General features: G+C 41.4%; 3 protein-coding genes across 4 annotated transcripts in view; 2 read left to right on the top strand and 1 right to left on the bottom strand.

Moving 5' to 3' along the window:
* Positions 1-14,199, top strand: part of LOC308156210 (glycosylphosphatidylinositol anchor attachment 1 protein-like) — a gene marked incomplete at both ends in the record, with an annotated part of 35,518 nt that overhangs the window by 13,926 nt on the left and 7,393 nt on the right. The window lies entirely within an intron of this gene.
* Positions 1,376-9,710, top strand: LOC308155582 (katanin p60 ATPase-containing subunit A-like 2; the record flags this gene model as incomplete). Its single annotated transcript, XM_080528941.1, has 16 exons — positions 1,376-1,426; positions 1,832-1,902; positions 2,019-2,185; positions 2,388-2,421; positions 2,728-2,851; positions 2,974-3,063; positions 3,975-4,073; positions 5,242-5,319; positions 5,723-5,821; positions 6,677-6,740; positions 7,213-7,331; positions 7,850-7,944; positions 8,424-8,531; positions 8,731-8,893; positions 9,003-9,105; positions 9,571-9,710. The coding sequence occupies 16 exons, from the start codon at positions 1,376-1,378 to the stop codon at positions 9,708-9,710; spliced, it is 1,605 nt and encodes a 534-aa protein (XP_080385067.1).
* On the bottom strand, positions 10,044-13,423 carry LOC308155342 (haloacid dehalogenase-like hydrolase domain-containing protein 2). 2 transcript variants are annotated; one of them, XM_080528651.1, is made up of 7 exons: positions 13,353-13,423; positions 12,994-13,126; positions 11,927-12,135; positions 11,618-11,702; positions 11,096-11,312; positions 10,637-10,700; positions 10,044-10,512 (listed from the first exon to the last, which is right to left on the bottom strand). In XM_080528651.1, exons 2-7 carry the CDS (start codon positions 13,092-13,094, stop codon positions 10,409-10,411), a joined length of 780 nt encoding a protein of 259 aa, XP_080384777.1. In that variant the 5' UTR covers positions 13,095-13,126; positions 13,353-13,423; the 3' UTR covers positions 10,044-10,408. The 2 variants fall into 2 exon arrangements, 1 of the variants encoding a protein (XP_080384777.1); XR_013937399.1 differs by having other exon boundaries at positions 10,442-10,512; positions 10,637-10,755.

Below are 14,199 nucleotides of genomic sequence, written 5' to 3'. Positions count from 1 at the left end.
TTCCGTAGTGATAATTTCTGAATCAGAACTTCTGATACATTATTGCGTGGTGCGCTGAGAGATTTGTTATCATTGGAGGGTGACAGCGCCACTCAGTGGTAGAAGAATGTTACTGCACCATAACTGGACTGAGATGCCTGATCTGTTTGAGGGGGATAATAATGACCATGACTATTGGTACTTTTATTTCCTGTCAGGTTTTCTTCATAATCACAGCATTCTTTGGCACAGGGAACATAGCATCCATTAAAGGAAATGTTCAACTCTGTGTCTGAGGTTTTTAAATGTTCCAAGAGAAATTAGTTCCTTCAGGTTCAGAGTGCTCTATAGTGAATTCCAGGCAGCAGGTGAAAAGTGCATGAAAGAGTGCTTGCCAAATTCAGAGCGAACTGAACGTAAGGAGTAAGTACTCTGGATTCTTGAAATATAACCACATAAATATTGGGGGAGTAGGCCTACGCCTAAAATGGCTTTATATATAAAGGTGTGCCAGTATGAGAGACGACGTGCAGCCAATGAGGGCCACTCAACTCTGCCATATAAGGTATATAAGGTGATTGTGAGGTTGTGATACACACCATTTATCACATTTCGGTGTAGAAATTCTTAATTTCAGCAACTAAAAACAAACAAAACAAAGGCCAGATAAACAACCAAGTTCAAGTGTATTGTCTATGTCTGTACATGTACAGACGAACCATCACAGACGATGTTACTTCAAGTAACTTAATTGTAATAGAGGTCATTAGATAATACATACATATGGTAATATAGTTTAATTTAATACTACACCACATTATAAACTATTACTGACTAGTTTAATATGCAAATGATAACAGTTAGCTGAGCTCCATCAAATGCACTATGAAAGCTTTGCCTTGGTCTGTCCAAATGTGGTTGTTTGATATTCATTCATTATGTTTACATCTTACACAGACATCTTGGAGATATTTTTTTCTGACTTCACTAAAGGCAAGCTTTCAGATGAGAAATAATACGTTGCAAAAACCATTAGGTTATGGACCCCTGTTCAGTTTGCATTCTCATTCTCATCCAATGAAAATGAAGCGTGTCTCAACAAGCGCGTGAACATCCTTCTATCGGCCTCCCTCCGGACCGGACATCACTTCACTGCGTTCGCTCTCACGCATTCCTCTCAAGTCAACAGCTATTGATAGGGCTGTATGCACTCTCCTGCACATTTACCACGCTAGCAAACGATTTGTTTGCATGCGGTTTGATGAGTAATCTGGTTCTGTGTCTTTGACTAACTCGTAAACTACTAACCACCCACGGCTAGCTAACGTTACAAGTTACTACTAGCACTAGTATTAGCAAGTGAGAGAGGCGACAAGTTGCGTAGTTTCATTATATAATGGAGCTTTCGTATCAATCTATCAAAACCGCAAATCAAGCAAGAGAGGCGGTGAGTATCATATGCACTATGCTCAATGTCCTAAGAAATACCTATAGGGCTGTTTGCATGTCTTTTGTTAAATCATGGGTCATTTAGGGTAGTTAAGGCCATACTACTAGTATTACTAGTTAACTAGTCAGCGGATGATGGAACATCTGGACCTTTCAACAGCAGCAAACACACAGTATCAAACATGTCATTGAGAAGTTGTATGATTTCCCTTTAGCCTGGCTGGGGTATTAAGTTAGCTAGCTTGGTGTACAAAGTCAGTCTGCATCTTCCGTTGCCTAGGCAATCGGTCTGACATGTATAATATATGGCGCCATCTGCTGGAAAATGTTGCAGACCTCTGATATTGTCATTTGAGGAAATGCATTTTAATTTTAATTTAATAAAACTCTTGTTCCATATTAGGATATGATGAGAATAGAGGCCAGAAGAAGAAATTTACTCATATTGATCTTTCATCATTTAATGGAAGAAGGGTAAGTTTGATTTGCACCTTTGTCAAGCCTAATAGACTAGGAAAGGTAGCTTAAAATATGTTTGCTTTTGAATAGGCCTACTGGATACATGATGGTATGGGAACCTATGTTGTTAGGTACATGGACGCTGCCAACGCCTTGGAGCAAGAGACCAATGTAGGACTGTGCCGCTTTGAAGTCTGCGACAATATCGACCTTGACACAGTATTGATGGAGTATGAAAGCTACTACTACATCAAATTTCAGAAGTATCCCAAGCTAACAAAGAAACTAGCAGAACCAGGTCGGAAGGACAGAGCTACTTCACTGATATCTCTTTGTTTACTCAATTTATTCACTCTAATGTATTACTCCAGATGGTGTTGGCTAAGTGTTTCGCCTACCATTGAATAAGTGGGGAGGTTTTGTAATGCACTGCCTAAAATGTTTTGTCTTGTGTTTCTAGACATATGTATTGTTTTAATTCTCTCAATTCTTCTCTCTAGTGGAAAGTAGACTTGCGAGAAGCGGCAAAAAAATGTGAGAATGTTTATATGTTTTCATTCATTTACACTACAGTATGTGAAGGGTATCATACCAAAATGCTATATATCTATTTGAAAACATGTTTGTCATGAAACATTTATTCATTTTGTATGAAAATAACTTGCCATGACAGCAATCATTTTAAAGGAAGGAAAGTACATTTTCGAAAACGGTGGATATACAGTAGTGTTTTGCATGTGGATTACATCAAATAGTCTGAGAGACTTTGGTCCATTTGACATGAAACCACAATATCATAAATGGTTGTTATGTAACCTCTCTTGTCTGTGTGTCCCTCAGGACCCCTTGTTCTGTAATCCAGCCGTTGCCCAGAATAAACTCTAGTCACAGACCGATGTCCAGGGGTGGGGTCAAAAAGGTGGAGCCCAAGGTCGCAGCCAAGAATGCCAGCAAGGCTGTAGGTGTATGTTGTCATTTACAAAAATATCATATGTATCTAAACAGAATATGCCTACAAATGTACATTTTCTTTGTCCTGGACTGTCCTCATAAGATTGAAAGTGAACGTATTCTTCAATGCTGCAGGAGAACGGTAGAGCCTCCCCCCCAGAGTTTGGCCTGAACGTGTCCTCCATCGTCCGCAATGGAGCAGGAGAGGGAGCGCAGAGGAAGAAGGTTAGTTTGAGAGACATTGTATGTGTCCCAATAGTCTGTCCTCTATTCCTCTCGCTTCCGTCTCAGAATGCAGTGGATGAGAAGTTTACATTTACATTTTACATTTTGGGCATTTAGCAGACACCTTATTCCAAAGCGATTTACAATCAATACGTTTGACTAAGTAAGTGAATCATTAATCCACCAGTCATAGCAGGAAAAGTAATCTAGTTCAGGCCAGCGGCCATTGGCAGTCATCGTGTTAGAAGAAGAATGCTTTTTAAAAATTATTATTATTATTATTATTTATTTAAAAATATAAAAAATGTTTTGTAGACAGTGGAGAAACAGTACAAGGGGGTAGTAGAAATCTTAGGAGACACAGTATAGGGGGTAGTAAATGTCTCAGGAGGAGCAGTTAAGGTGTAGCCTGAAGAGATGGGTCTTCAATCTCTGACGGAAGATGGGGAGTGACTCTGCCGTTCTGACAGCCGTGGGAAGCTCATTCCACCAGTGGTGAGCCAGTGTAGTGAAGACTGCCAGTGTGACTGCCAGTTGGCCAGCAGAGGTGGAGGAAGTTCTAAGGTTTCTCCCCTTAGATATTCTCTTCATATGCGTTTTGAAAAGGAAGCGAGGAAGGAGGATATGAGGAATAGAGATCAGACTATTGGGACGACGGGGAGTTTTCAGATTGTTTTGTGGGACTTGGTATTGTCCCTCTACTGCATTTTGGAATTGGTGAATGCAGAAAAAGAGGATGGCCTACACAGTCTTTGTAAACAAGGATTTCTTTTGTCCACATACACATATCTGTACACAAGACATAGACTAGGCCAACTATTTAAGATATGATTTGAGTATGAATTTATCCCAACCACTGTTGTTTCAGACTGCCCAAACATTAGAGTATCTTGTATTATTGCCCCTCTTAGGGTCAGATTTTAGACTACCGAGATCTAATCCAGGACGCCATTAGAGGAGCTGCCAGTGACGTGACGTCTCACAGTCTCTCCTGCCACCCAGACCCCATGGTAACTATGTACAGTGGTTTCGGTCGACATGACCTTCATCAGATTGATGAAGGACATGTCGACTGAATTGTCCTATTTTTAACTAGAAATGTTGAGATCGTATAGTCATTTAATTGAAGGCAGCACCTCTACTGGGGCATATGCCAACGGTACCGTAAAAAGGCTGACTTGATGAATAAATGAATTAAATGTGTGTTGATATCTTGATCACTCATTGACCAATCAAAATGCATAAATGCAATCCATAGCCAAATATGTAGCAAGCTCAAGTTTGTATTTACCATGTTCAATGGCTTATTTACCTTATGGTGTATTTACCTTATCTCGGATTAACAGCGGGAGGACACCAATGGTCTAGAGACCTTAGGCTACACATACTATATATTGAATTGTCTGATAGTTTATCAAATACTGTGTCATATAATTGCAATAACATCCTGATTGAGCCGATAATGTTGAGAATTTGGGAAACTTTCGCATAACTTATACATTTGTTGCCTAGAGCATTAATAAATATAGACTAGACATTTAACATCCTATTAGACTACAGGACTAATTTTCAAATGAACAGCATCATGTTATGCACCACCACTGTCAAAATTGTTCTCATAAACAGCTGCGTTTGCAATAAGATGAGGTTTTGTTGGATCATAAATGTCCCCCCCTGTGCTGCCTGAAACTGGCACTTTGGCGCATGTTTTTAAGGACACACCTCAAATAACACCACCCCTCTTAGTGCAGCGCAAGCAAGGTGATGTAAGACTGGTTAATTGCCAATCTTGGAGTTATGATTTGAACATTCTACAGGCAACTTTTACATGCTGAAATTGCCAACACGCTTGACAATGCCTTTTATTAGATTAGATTAGATTCAACTTCTCTGCACTGTGATGTACTGTTGCCCATTGAGGGCAGTGTCAAGCTCTGAAGACTTTATTACACTTTACTACTACACTCAATCCAATGCTCTGAAACCTTTCTGAAAGCATAATATCATTTTGTTCAGGATGAAGTTGCCCCCAGGTGCTACTGATGTTGGATCCGTTTTTTTATTTTTGCCTCTGATAGTTACTGTTTGGGATTGGTGAGGGTAAGCTTTTCCAAGATCAGAACCTATTGGCAACTTCATCCTAGAGTGTTTGTTTCTCCCTCATCTCCTTTGTGGCAGGAGCGCCTTCTAAAACCCCTGAGTGCCTTCAGTGGGATGAATGCTGAAATGCGAGAGCTGGCTTCAGTTATAAGCAGGGTAAGATAAGAATGATACACACATCCCCTTCATAAGAACCGATTGCCTTGGAAAAAACATACTAAATATGATGTCATAAGAGAAACAACATGGGCAATATAAGATGACTAAACAGCAGAGGATGTGCTGTAGGCTACTTTTTTGTCTGTAATATTCAAATGTGACACTAGAGAGCAGTGAAGAGCTTCCTTCATTCTATGAGTGCTATGCCACCATTGTATCAAATGCTGTGTGTGTGTGTGTGTGTGTGTGTGTGTGTCTGTGTCTGTGTCTGTGTCTGTGTCTGTGTGTTTGTGTACGCGTGTGCCTGTGAGTGTGTGTGTGTGTGCGTGTGCGTGTGGCCTGCTTTGTATAATTGAAGATCTAAGCTCCATCCCTCTTCTATCTTGTCTTTGTCTTAAAGGATATCTATTTACACAATCCCAACGTGCGCTGGGACGACATTATAGGCCTGCAGGCGGCCAAGCGATTAGTCAAAGAGGCTGTCGTCTACCCCATTAAGGTATCCCCCTGCTAAGCACTGTGGTATTTTCCGCCATGGCCGCCCCGTTTCGATTCTGAATAAGTCTCCACTAAAGGCCTACAGGAAACAGGGTCATGTTATTCCTTAAGGTGACATTAAATCCATACTTGAATACCACCCAATCTGTCCGTAACGCAGCCCCTCCTTCATCATCATCACCAGCCCTCGCATGGTGATGACAACAAATGTGTCCCGTTCCCCGAAGATTAGGTCAGAGAATGATTAGGTATTATTTGTCCTTCCTATATTCTAGTTGTGTGCATGGAGCAGGTGGGTTGATGTACAGTAATACCACCCAAAGAACATAATAAGAACGCGGAAGGAAATTATTCTGATATCTGTGGTGCCACCCTTCAAGATCTGCCATAGTCATGTTCCTCTCCACAAACCTCAAGCCCTGTCTTAGATTGTGATCCCCTTCCCCCCGTGGCTGTTAGTGTGTCTAGGCCTTTGCTGCCCTGCTCCAGAGTTAACACTATTTTAGTCATACACACTCATAGGTTTAATTTTTGCCATCTTGCTTGTGATACCTATCTAATCCTCTCAGATAGTGTACTGTATATTTGGAATGGGGTGAAGTTGCCCGCCATAATCATGGGTCAGTTTTCTTATTAATTTCTTCAGTGGTATGTTAGGGACAGAACGGAAAGGTTGGGTGCTTTCTTCCTTTTGGGAAGTTTTTCCCTGGCTTGCTTTTTGAGGGTCTATAGTCGGGTTATTGTCTATATTGATTATATTGTTTGTTGCTTGTTTGTTGCTCACATATCATTGTGACTGGTTGATTGAGACTAATTTCATATGGTTGGATAACATTCATCCTCATTCATTCCTTAGTATCCACAGCTGTTCACAGGCATTCTGTCACCATGGAAAGGTCTGTTGTTGTACGGACCACCAGGTAAGACCACCTCACCTGTGATGGTATTTCTTCCTCGTTTGCACATTTTGCTTAACGTTTTCATCTTTCCTCATCACCCAGATCTGGTTTGTGTATCACTCACTCTGTTCATATCTATTTACAGTTGAATGAGCATGCCAGGCGGACATCCTGAAGAAATCACACCCTTGCCATTTCTTAATTCCTTCGCGATTGTAATGTGTCTCACACCTTATCCTTTGTTGGGAATGATACGGAAATGGACAGTGAGATGTTCTTTGATTTACCCAGTCAATGACTCTAGGTTCCGATATGATCAATTGCCTGTCACACAGGGATGAGACGAGCATTGTCAAATGGCAAAGGTGCGATTTCTTCAGCTTGTCTGTCAGGCATGCCCAGCCCTATCTCTATTAACCTGCCATGACTTATGTCTGTCTTACCTCTCCCTGTATCTCTTTCTCTTTTATTCATGAACTCATCCCTCACCCAGGCACAGGTAAGACATTGTTGGCAAAGGCTGTAGCTACCGAGTGCAACACCACCTTTTTCAACATCTCAGCGTCCAGCATTGTCAGCAAGTGGAGGGGAGACTCAGAGAAGCTGGTCAGGGTGGGTGGTCTTCAATTCCTTTGATGTCTGCCATTTTATCAACCCCATAACCTACCCTTACTGTTACCCTGGGCCAAAATGAGCCATATAGGTGGGGTTTGCACTTTTGGGACTATTCCATTGGTCCTATTGTGCCAAGCAAACTCAATCAAGCACAGCAAAGTACTTGAAATTATTTCAAATACTATTTGAACCCAGTGCTGCTGTTACCGATGGCATCTTCAAAACAAAGCCATGTTTGGGAGAGGTTGGTCTTAAAGTTGAATATGAGTCAGACCTGGGTCAAATACATACAGTATGTGAACAATATATTGCCCTGTACTATAGAACTGAAGAGCTCCAAAACCCTTGTACTTAAGTGCTCCAAAACCGCAAACTCCAAGCTAAATCATATACTTTACTGTATGTATAGTACTTTCATGTTATATGTTCAAGTATTTGATCCCGGTCTGTTTTCTGACTGCAGTTTTCCAATGGTAGTTGACGTGTGTGTGTGTGTGTGTGTGCGCGTGCAACAGGTTTTGTTTGAGCTTGCTCGCTACCACGCCCCTTCCACTATCTTTCTGGATGAACTGGAGTCAGTGATGAGCCAGAGGGGGTCCACTAGCCAAGGGTGAGAGAGAATGACTGTGCCAACTCATACGTCTCCTACAATTATCCTAATTCACCATCAAAATGTATATCATCATTAGTTTTTAAAGGTGCACTCTGCAGTTTTTTAACGATAATTTCAACTTTGCCTTGATTTTTGGAAAAATTTGAGCTTCAAATATCTGATAGTATATCAGCACCACTAACATACCATGTTATAATGACAAAAGTGTCAGGAATGTGAAATATTGGTTAAAAATACCTTTTGTATGATATGCAGCAAGGTCGGCATTGCACTGGGTAAGTCATTGTTTTTTGAATGCAGACGTTTGGTTGCCCAAGCCCAGGATTAAATATCATTGAACTTGGACTGGTCCACTGGACCCCATGTGGAGGGCATGCCACTTCTCAAGTGAAACTCCCATATGGCTCCAGTGGTGTCAGAGCTGTTCCCAGCTCAATAGTTACTTACTATCCCATATCCATGATTTGTCTGTCTAGAGAGCACGAGGGCAGTCGTAGGATGAAGACCGAACTGCTGGTTCAGATGGACGGGCTGGCCAAATCAGACGACCTGGTCTTTGTCCTGGCTGCTTCCAACCTACCATGGTGAGGAGCTATAGTGGTGTCCAAAATTAGGTTTCCAGGAATATTCACAAATCTGATTCTCTTTGTGTAGCATTTTAAATTTGAAATGCAGTTAGAATTATTTCATTTGAATGGTACATATCCTTTTTGCGTTATCGTGGAAAGCTGTTATCTACAATTGATTTAAGTCAGACAAGAGTCAAGTCTCTCTCTCTCTCAGGGAGCTGGACCATGCCATGCTGCGGCGGTTGGAGAAGAGGATTTTGGTGGGCCTTCCTTCCTGCCCTGCACGACAAGCCATGATCTCTCATTGGTTGCCACCACTCAGCTGCAATGGAGGGGTGGAGCTACGCACAGAGCTAGCCTATGAAACACTTGCACAGGTAGGCAGAGCAAGGGAGTACGTCAAACTGCATCCTTTTTATTGAAGAGAATGGGACTGTACCAGAAATGTTCCAAGTCTAGAGAATGGTAATGTGTTACTTGTTCCAGGAGATGGAGGGTTACTCTGGATCGGATATCAAGCTAGTGTGTAAGGAGGCTGCTATGAGACCTGTCCGCAAAATCTTTGATGCTCTTGAGAGTCACCAGGAGGGTAAGACAGACACTGATATCGCCTTAAACCTGTTCTGAGCACTCTTAACACAATAAAAATAATAATATTCCCGTTATCTAGCACTGTGACTGCTTCTAGCACTTCTCCTTAAAGAAAGACTTCCTTGCGATGATTGGAATGTACACGTAGGTGTTTCACTTACTTTAGGCCAATGTACTGATTGGAAGTTGCTCTGGATAAGACTAAACAACAAAAATATAAATATGTAAATGCACTATAACCCTGTCCAGAAACAATGTCCAGTTATGTCTCCCTAGACACTTGTAAATGGGAATTGTTTAATTTGTGCCATCTTGCTTGATACCGATCTAATCCTCTCAGATCTACAGTACACAAGTGTACCATGTAGTAGGGTTGTTTCTGCACAGGTCATATAACTGTATGGAATTTCAACTCAGCTGACCAATCAGAAGCACTAATACAATACATTGTTCCTCCTCAAAGGAAAGTCCGAAATGCCTGTCATTGAGCTGGAAACCGTGATGACGGTGGACTTCCTGGAGGTGATTGCTCACACCAAACCCTCGGCCAAAAACCTGAAGGACAAATACAGCGCCTGGGAGAAGGAGTACGAGTCTGTGTGAACCACACACACACACACACACACACATACACACACACCACGCTCCATGGTCTGTCTCTACTGTACCGAGTACTGTAAATATATTACCAAAAATACTGATGCACAACTCTATTTATAACAAACTCTACTCTGGTGTCATTGTTGGTGGCTTAACTTTTAAAATGTTATGTTATGGTACTCTATTGGAAATCAATAGAATTGCAAGAATGTAATGTTTTTACAGTTTTATTGATCTCCTGTTACAGAGAATAAAAATCACTCATATTTTCTTAAATTAAAATTGTTATTGTACATTTAATGGTCAACTGTTCTGTTTTATGTTTAAGGAGTGCATTCTAGATTCTGCAGTCTGGCAACCATAAACAGATGATTCTAGAAGAAGTGTTAAACACTGTGGCTATCGCATCAGTATGACATAATGATCATATCCACAGGATGGGCGTGTTCAAGTACATTGCAGGTAGCCTGTACCTATCAAGAATAGTTTCATTCCATGTCATCGACTGCGCTGTGGAGCAGCAGATTGCTATATCATATGACGCAGTTAGCTGCTTGGCAACTCAAAGCTTACCACCAAGACTTTGTGGAGAGCTCGCCATTGGTTAATTCTGAGGTCTCAAAGTAACAAGAATTGCCCAGTTTCTGAGAAGCACTTAAATCCAGCATTAGTCGACCTGTAAGGTGTTGGTGTTTGTGTAGCTAGATGAGGTGTTGGAGAATGTGGTCCACTGCTTGAGGGAAATTGTCACAGGTCGCAAACGGAAGGGGGTTGATTTTGCTCTCATCACCAACTCTGTATTTACCTACAGAAGACAAAATCCAATTTCATGTTTTGTCACATGATAAATGATTGACACCGGACATCATCCAATGCTGTCAAATCCAATGCTGTCTGTTAATGTTATACATTCATTGACTGTCTCTTACCAGTTTTGACTAGGATTCCCAGCATCCCAGCATTCTGAGCCCCACCTACATCATCTCTGGCATCCTGTCAGGTGTCAAAACTCACTCAAACGATTAGGAAGCTGATGAAGGGTGTGAGACTGAAACATGTTTTTAATGTGAGCTAAAGACAGTATAATTCTGTTTTTTTAAATTGACAATCAACAAACTTTAAAATCACATCACTTAGTCTTTAAGGACACTAAACATGCTATTATAATATATATTTATTTAATGATTATTCTGTGTGTAATGGGGGTGATTTGGTGAGCCACACTTGTGTGATGATGAGTAATCTTTCCTGAGACCTGAACCCATGCATTAGCTCCGTAAAATAAAGCTTGTGCAAACAGCTAACAGTGTTGTGGCACGCAGGTGACATGGGTTTAAAAACAGGGCAGTCAGGTAACACATGGCAATTTTATCTAGCTAGCTACTCACGTCCCCAATCATCACAGCTTCTTCAGGGGAGCAGTCCAGGTCTCGCAGAGCCTCCAGGAAGAAGGACTTCTCAGGCTTCCCCACCACCGTAGCCTTGGTGTCTGTAGCGTACTCTAGCCCTGTCACAAACGCACCTGGGCCCAAGGCCAGGCCATCCTTCCTCTTGTAGTAGCGAGCCTTGTGAATGGCAAAGAGGGGAGCCCCATCTAAGATGAGCCTAGTAAAAAAATAGACATGGGGAGAAATGTGGATGACACAATCTGAAGCTGAATCAGAACCAGAATCCTCACAACAGAGTATATGGAATCATTAAGTTTAAGGGGATGGTTCACACAAATTACAAAATTGATAGATGGAAAAGATCAAACTGTTTGCGTAACTTGCAGTGGCTATTCAAGCAAATCTGAATCGCAGATTACAGACGCTCCTTGCCCATAGAACACTTTCAAGGTAAGGAGCAATCAATTTAGTAATTTGGGTCACCTATCCCTTCAAAGGAGGTACATGGAGGAAGTTAATTACCTGAAGGCCTTGTTAAGCATCTGATAGTTGAAGTGGTCAGGAGCTAGTCCTATCACAACAGCATTGGGATCCGATGTCTCAATACCTACAGCACAAATTAGTAGTGTAAGAAGCATATAACCCGTTAAATATTATCAGGTGTGATTGTGGGAAGATCTCAATTAGATGCATATCTGCTAATGTATGAATATGAGGGCAGTCTTACATAAGCTAGTGGACATTGAAACGTTACCACTTCATAAACATACAACTAGGCACAACCTATGGCCTCATATAAACCTTACTTCTTAATACCACACCTCACCTTACCTGAGAAGTCCTCAAGTGCGCTATCCTCCAGTAATAGCAGGGGGCGCACTTTCCTCTGCTCCACGAGGCAACATGCCGCGGTGAGGGATGTGAAGATCTCGTGCTCCTGGATGTGGAAGTTCAGACGGTGCAGACGCTCCAACAAGTTACGCTTGCACTCCTTGGTGGTGTTGGTCACAAACTTCACAGCCACAGAGGCTTGTCGTAACCTGTCATTTAGATCAGAGGCAGAATTGGTGGAGCTGGTGGAGGGAGAAATCGGAGGATAGGCTAATTTTTATGGATGGAGTGTTTATTTTTATTTTTTTGATACCATTCCTCATCCATTTCATGCATGAATGGATGCATGTTTCCAGTGATGAAATCAATAATGTCAACACTGGAAAATATAACCTGAGCAAAATTACAGGAATGTGCAGATATTTGTAGAGGGGTAACAGGGACTACCTGAGTCGTATATATCTGGGTCAAATACATCATATTAAAGGTAGACTCTGGGATATGACATCACTCCTGTAAGAGCAGCCAACATATGATGGCAGAGCACATGCACCAATTTGAAATATTAAATGTTGAATTAATGTGAAAAATTGGATGTTAAATTAATATAAAACTGAAATATGATCACTATTGCGTATGAATTACACATGAAATCAACATGCTAGCAGGTGTTTTAATATAAAATGGCCATGCCAACATAAAAGCTATAGCTGACTAGACAGCCCGCATCAACCTTAATGCTATTCAAGTGCGAGAAGATTACATTTGTCTTCCCAATTTAAGATACACATTAATCTGTGGTATTGAGCACAACAAGCTGTAGTTTACTTTCTGGAATGCTAGCGTCGCCATAGCTACGGTGTTCGAAGGACATGATTACATCACCCCGGAGACATTTTGGCAGGTGGACATAATCTGGCATGACAGCTGCACTTAGGTAGAAGGGACCTATGGAATGGTTAACTAAATCCAAACTAAATCAAGCACACCTCAAATAGGCTACTTCCTAAGTATTTGACATGCACTTGGCCCAGGTCTTCTGGTGGATGAGTGGATAGTGGACACACCTGTTCAAGGCGTCTTGGGATCCGGGCACGGCTGCATCCTCAATATGGAGAGTCCCGCTGAGGTCAATAAGCACAGCTTTCAGTGCCCGTCGGGTTACCATGACGCCAGGTACCTGAAGTGAAGTGATGTGGACTAGAGGAAATAAACCATACTGACTTCCTTTACTTACTGTAGTCTGTCAGTCACACAAAGTAAACACACTAAACATACTGTATTTCCACATTAACATTAATGTGCTTAGACAAAGAACAAACATCGAGCTCTGATTATCGACCCAGGTCCCAAGCTGACAGTAAATGCTAAGGTATTTTAATCATAATATTATAGGAATTTTGAGGATTATTGGTTGCACACAAACCTCTTGTGCCCAAACTGGAAGGGCGATCCGCTATTAGAGATGATGGATTTTTGTGATGGCGTTATTAGTCTGGAAATACAATACTCTTATTCGTCATCCCAATGTGGATTAAATACACTGAGAGGCTGTTGAGCTGCCAAGACATGGACATTGTGTGCATATCTGATCTGTATCAGACATCAATGATTCATATGGGGTTTAACAATGTAGCCTAAGCAAAGCCTCTTTAAAGTAAATGCATTATACTTGCTTCTGAATATCATAGTCCAATCAGCTAGTGTTCTGTGGAGTATATCATAGTCCAATCAGCTAGTGTTCTGTGGAGTATGTTCCAATCAGCTTCAAGTCCCGCCCCTTTCAGGGCAACTTTCACTCTACTCGAAATTGCACTAGGCTGTTCTCGTAGACTTGCATGTAAAATCTATTTTGGTAACTTCAGGCCATTCGGTCATTTGTCTATGGGGTTTTGGGACATGCACAAAGAATCGTACGTGCTTACGTCATGTCATACGGCCGGCGTATTTCAGATCACGTTCGTTCACCTGCTTCACCATGGCGCGGCTAGTAATGTTCTGAACAACTCGGTTGAATCTTTAAAAGAAACACCGTTCAGCCGTCGTAGCAACCAGGAGAAATTAACAGTAAAGGAATTAGGACCACCCACACCAAATTTAATTATAAAGCAAGTTTATACAAAGGCAGGGAAAATTGGAAAATCGTATAACCGAGGATTTAGGAGGATTTCTTTCTGTAAACAAATTGAACAAATGGATTAGAAGGAGGCATCTTTTGTTCCCAACTTGAGGATATTACAACTGGACCTATTACCGAAGTCAAACTTCGTTTG

This window comes from Nansenia antarctica (genome assembly GCF_963989245.1).
Source record: "Nansenia antarctica genome assembly, chromosome: 4".
Lineage (NCBI taxonomy): Eukaryota > Metazoa > Chordata > Actinopteri > Argentiniformes > Microstomatidae > Nansenia > Nansenia antarctica.
The sequence above is the reverse complement of the archived record's forward strand: the minus strand, read 5'-3'. Positions and strand labels throughout refer to the sequence as shown.

Excerpts from the sequence above, each read along its gene's own strand:
- LOC308155342 (XM_080528651.1), bottom strand. The coding sequence starts at position 13,094 with ATGGTAACCCGACGGGCACTGAAAGCTGTGCTTATTGACCTCAGCGGG. Across the intron at positions 11,703-11,926 it reads CGCACTTGAGGACTTCTCAG|GTATTGAGACATCGGATCCC; the intron begins GTAAGGTGAGGT and ends TTTGTGCTGTAG. Across the intron at positions 11,313-11,617 it reads ATGCTTAACAAGGCCTTCAG|GCTCATCTTAGATGGGGCTC; the intron begins GTAATTAACTTC and ends TTTTTTTACTAG.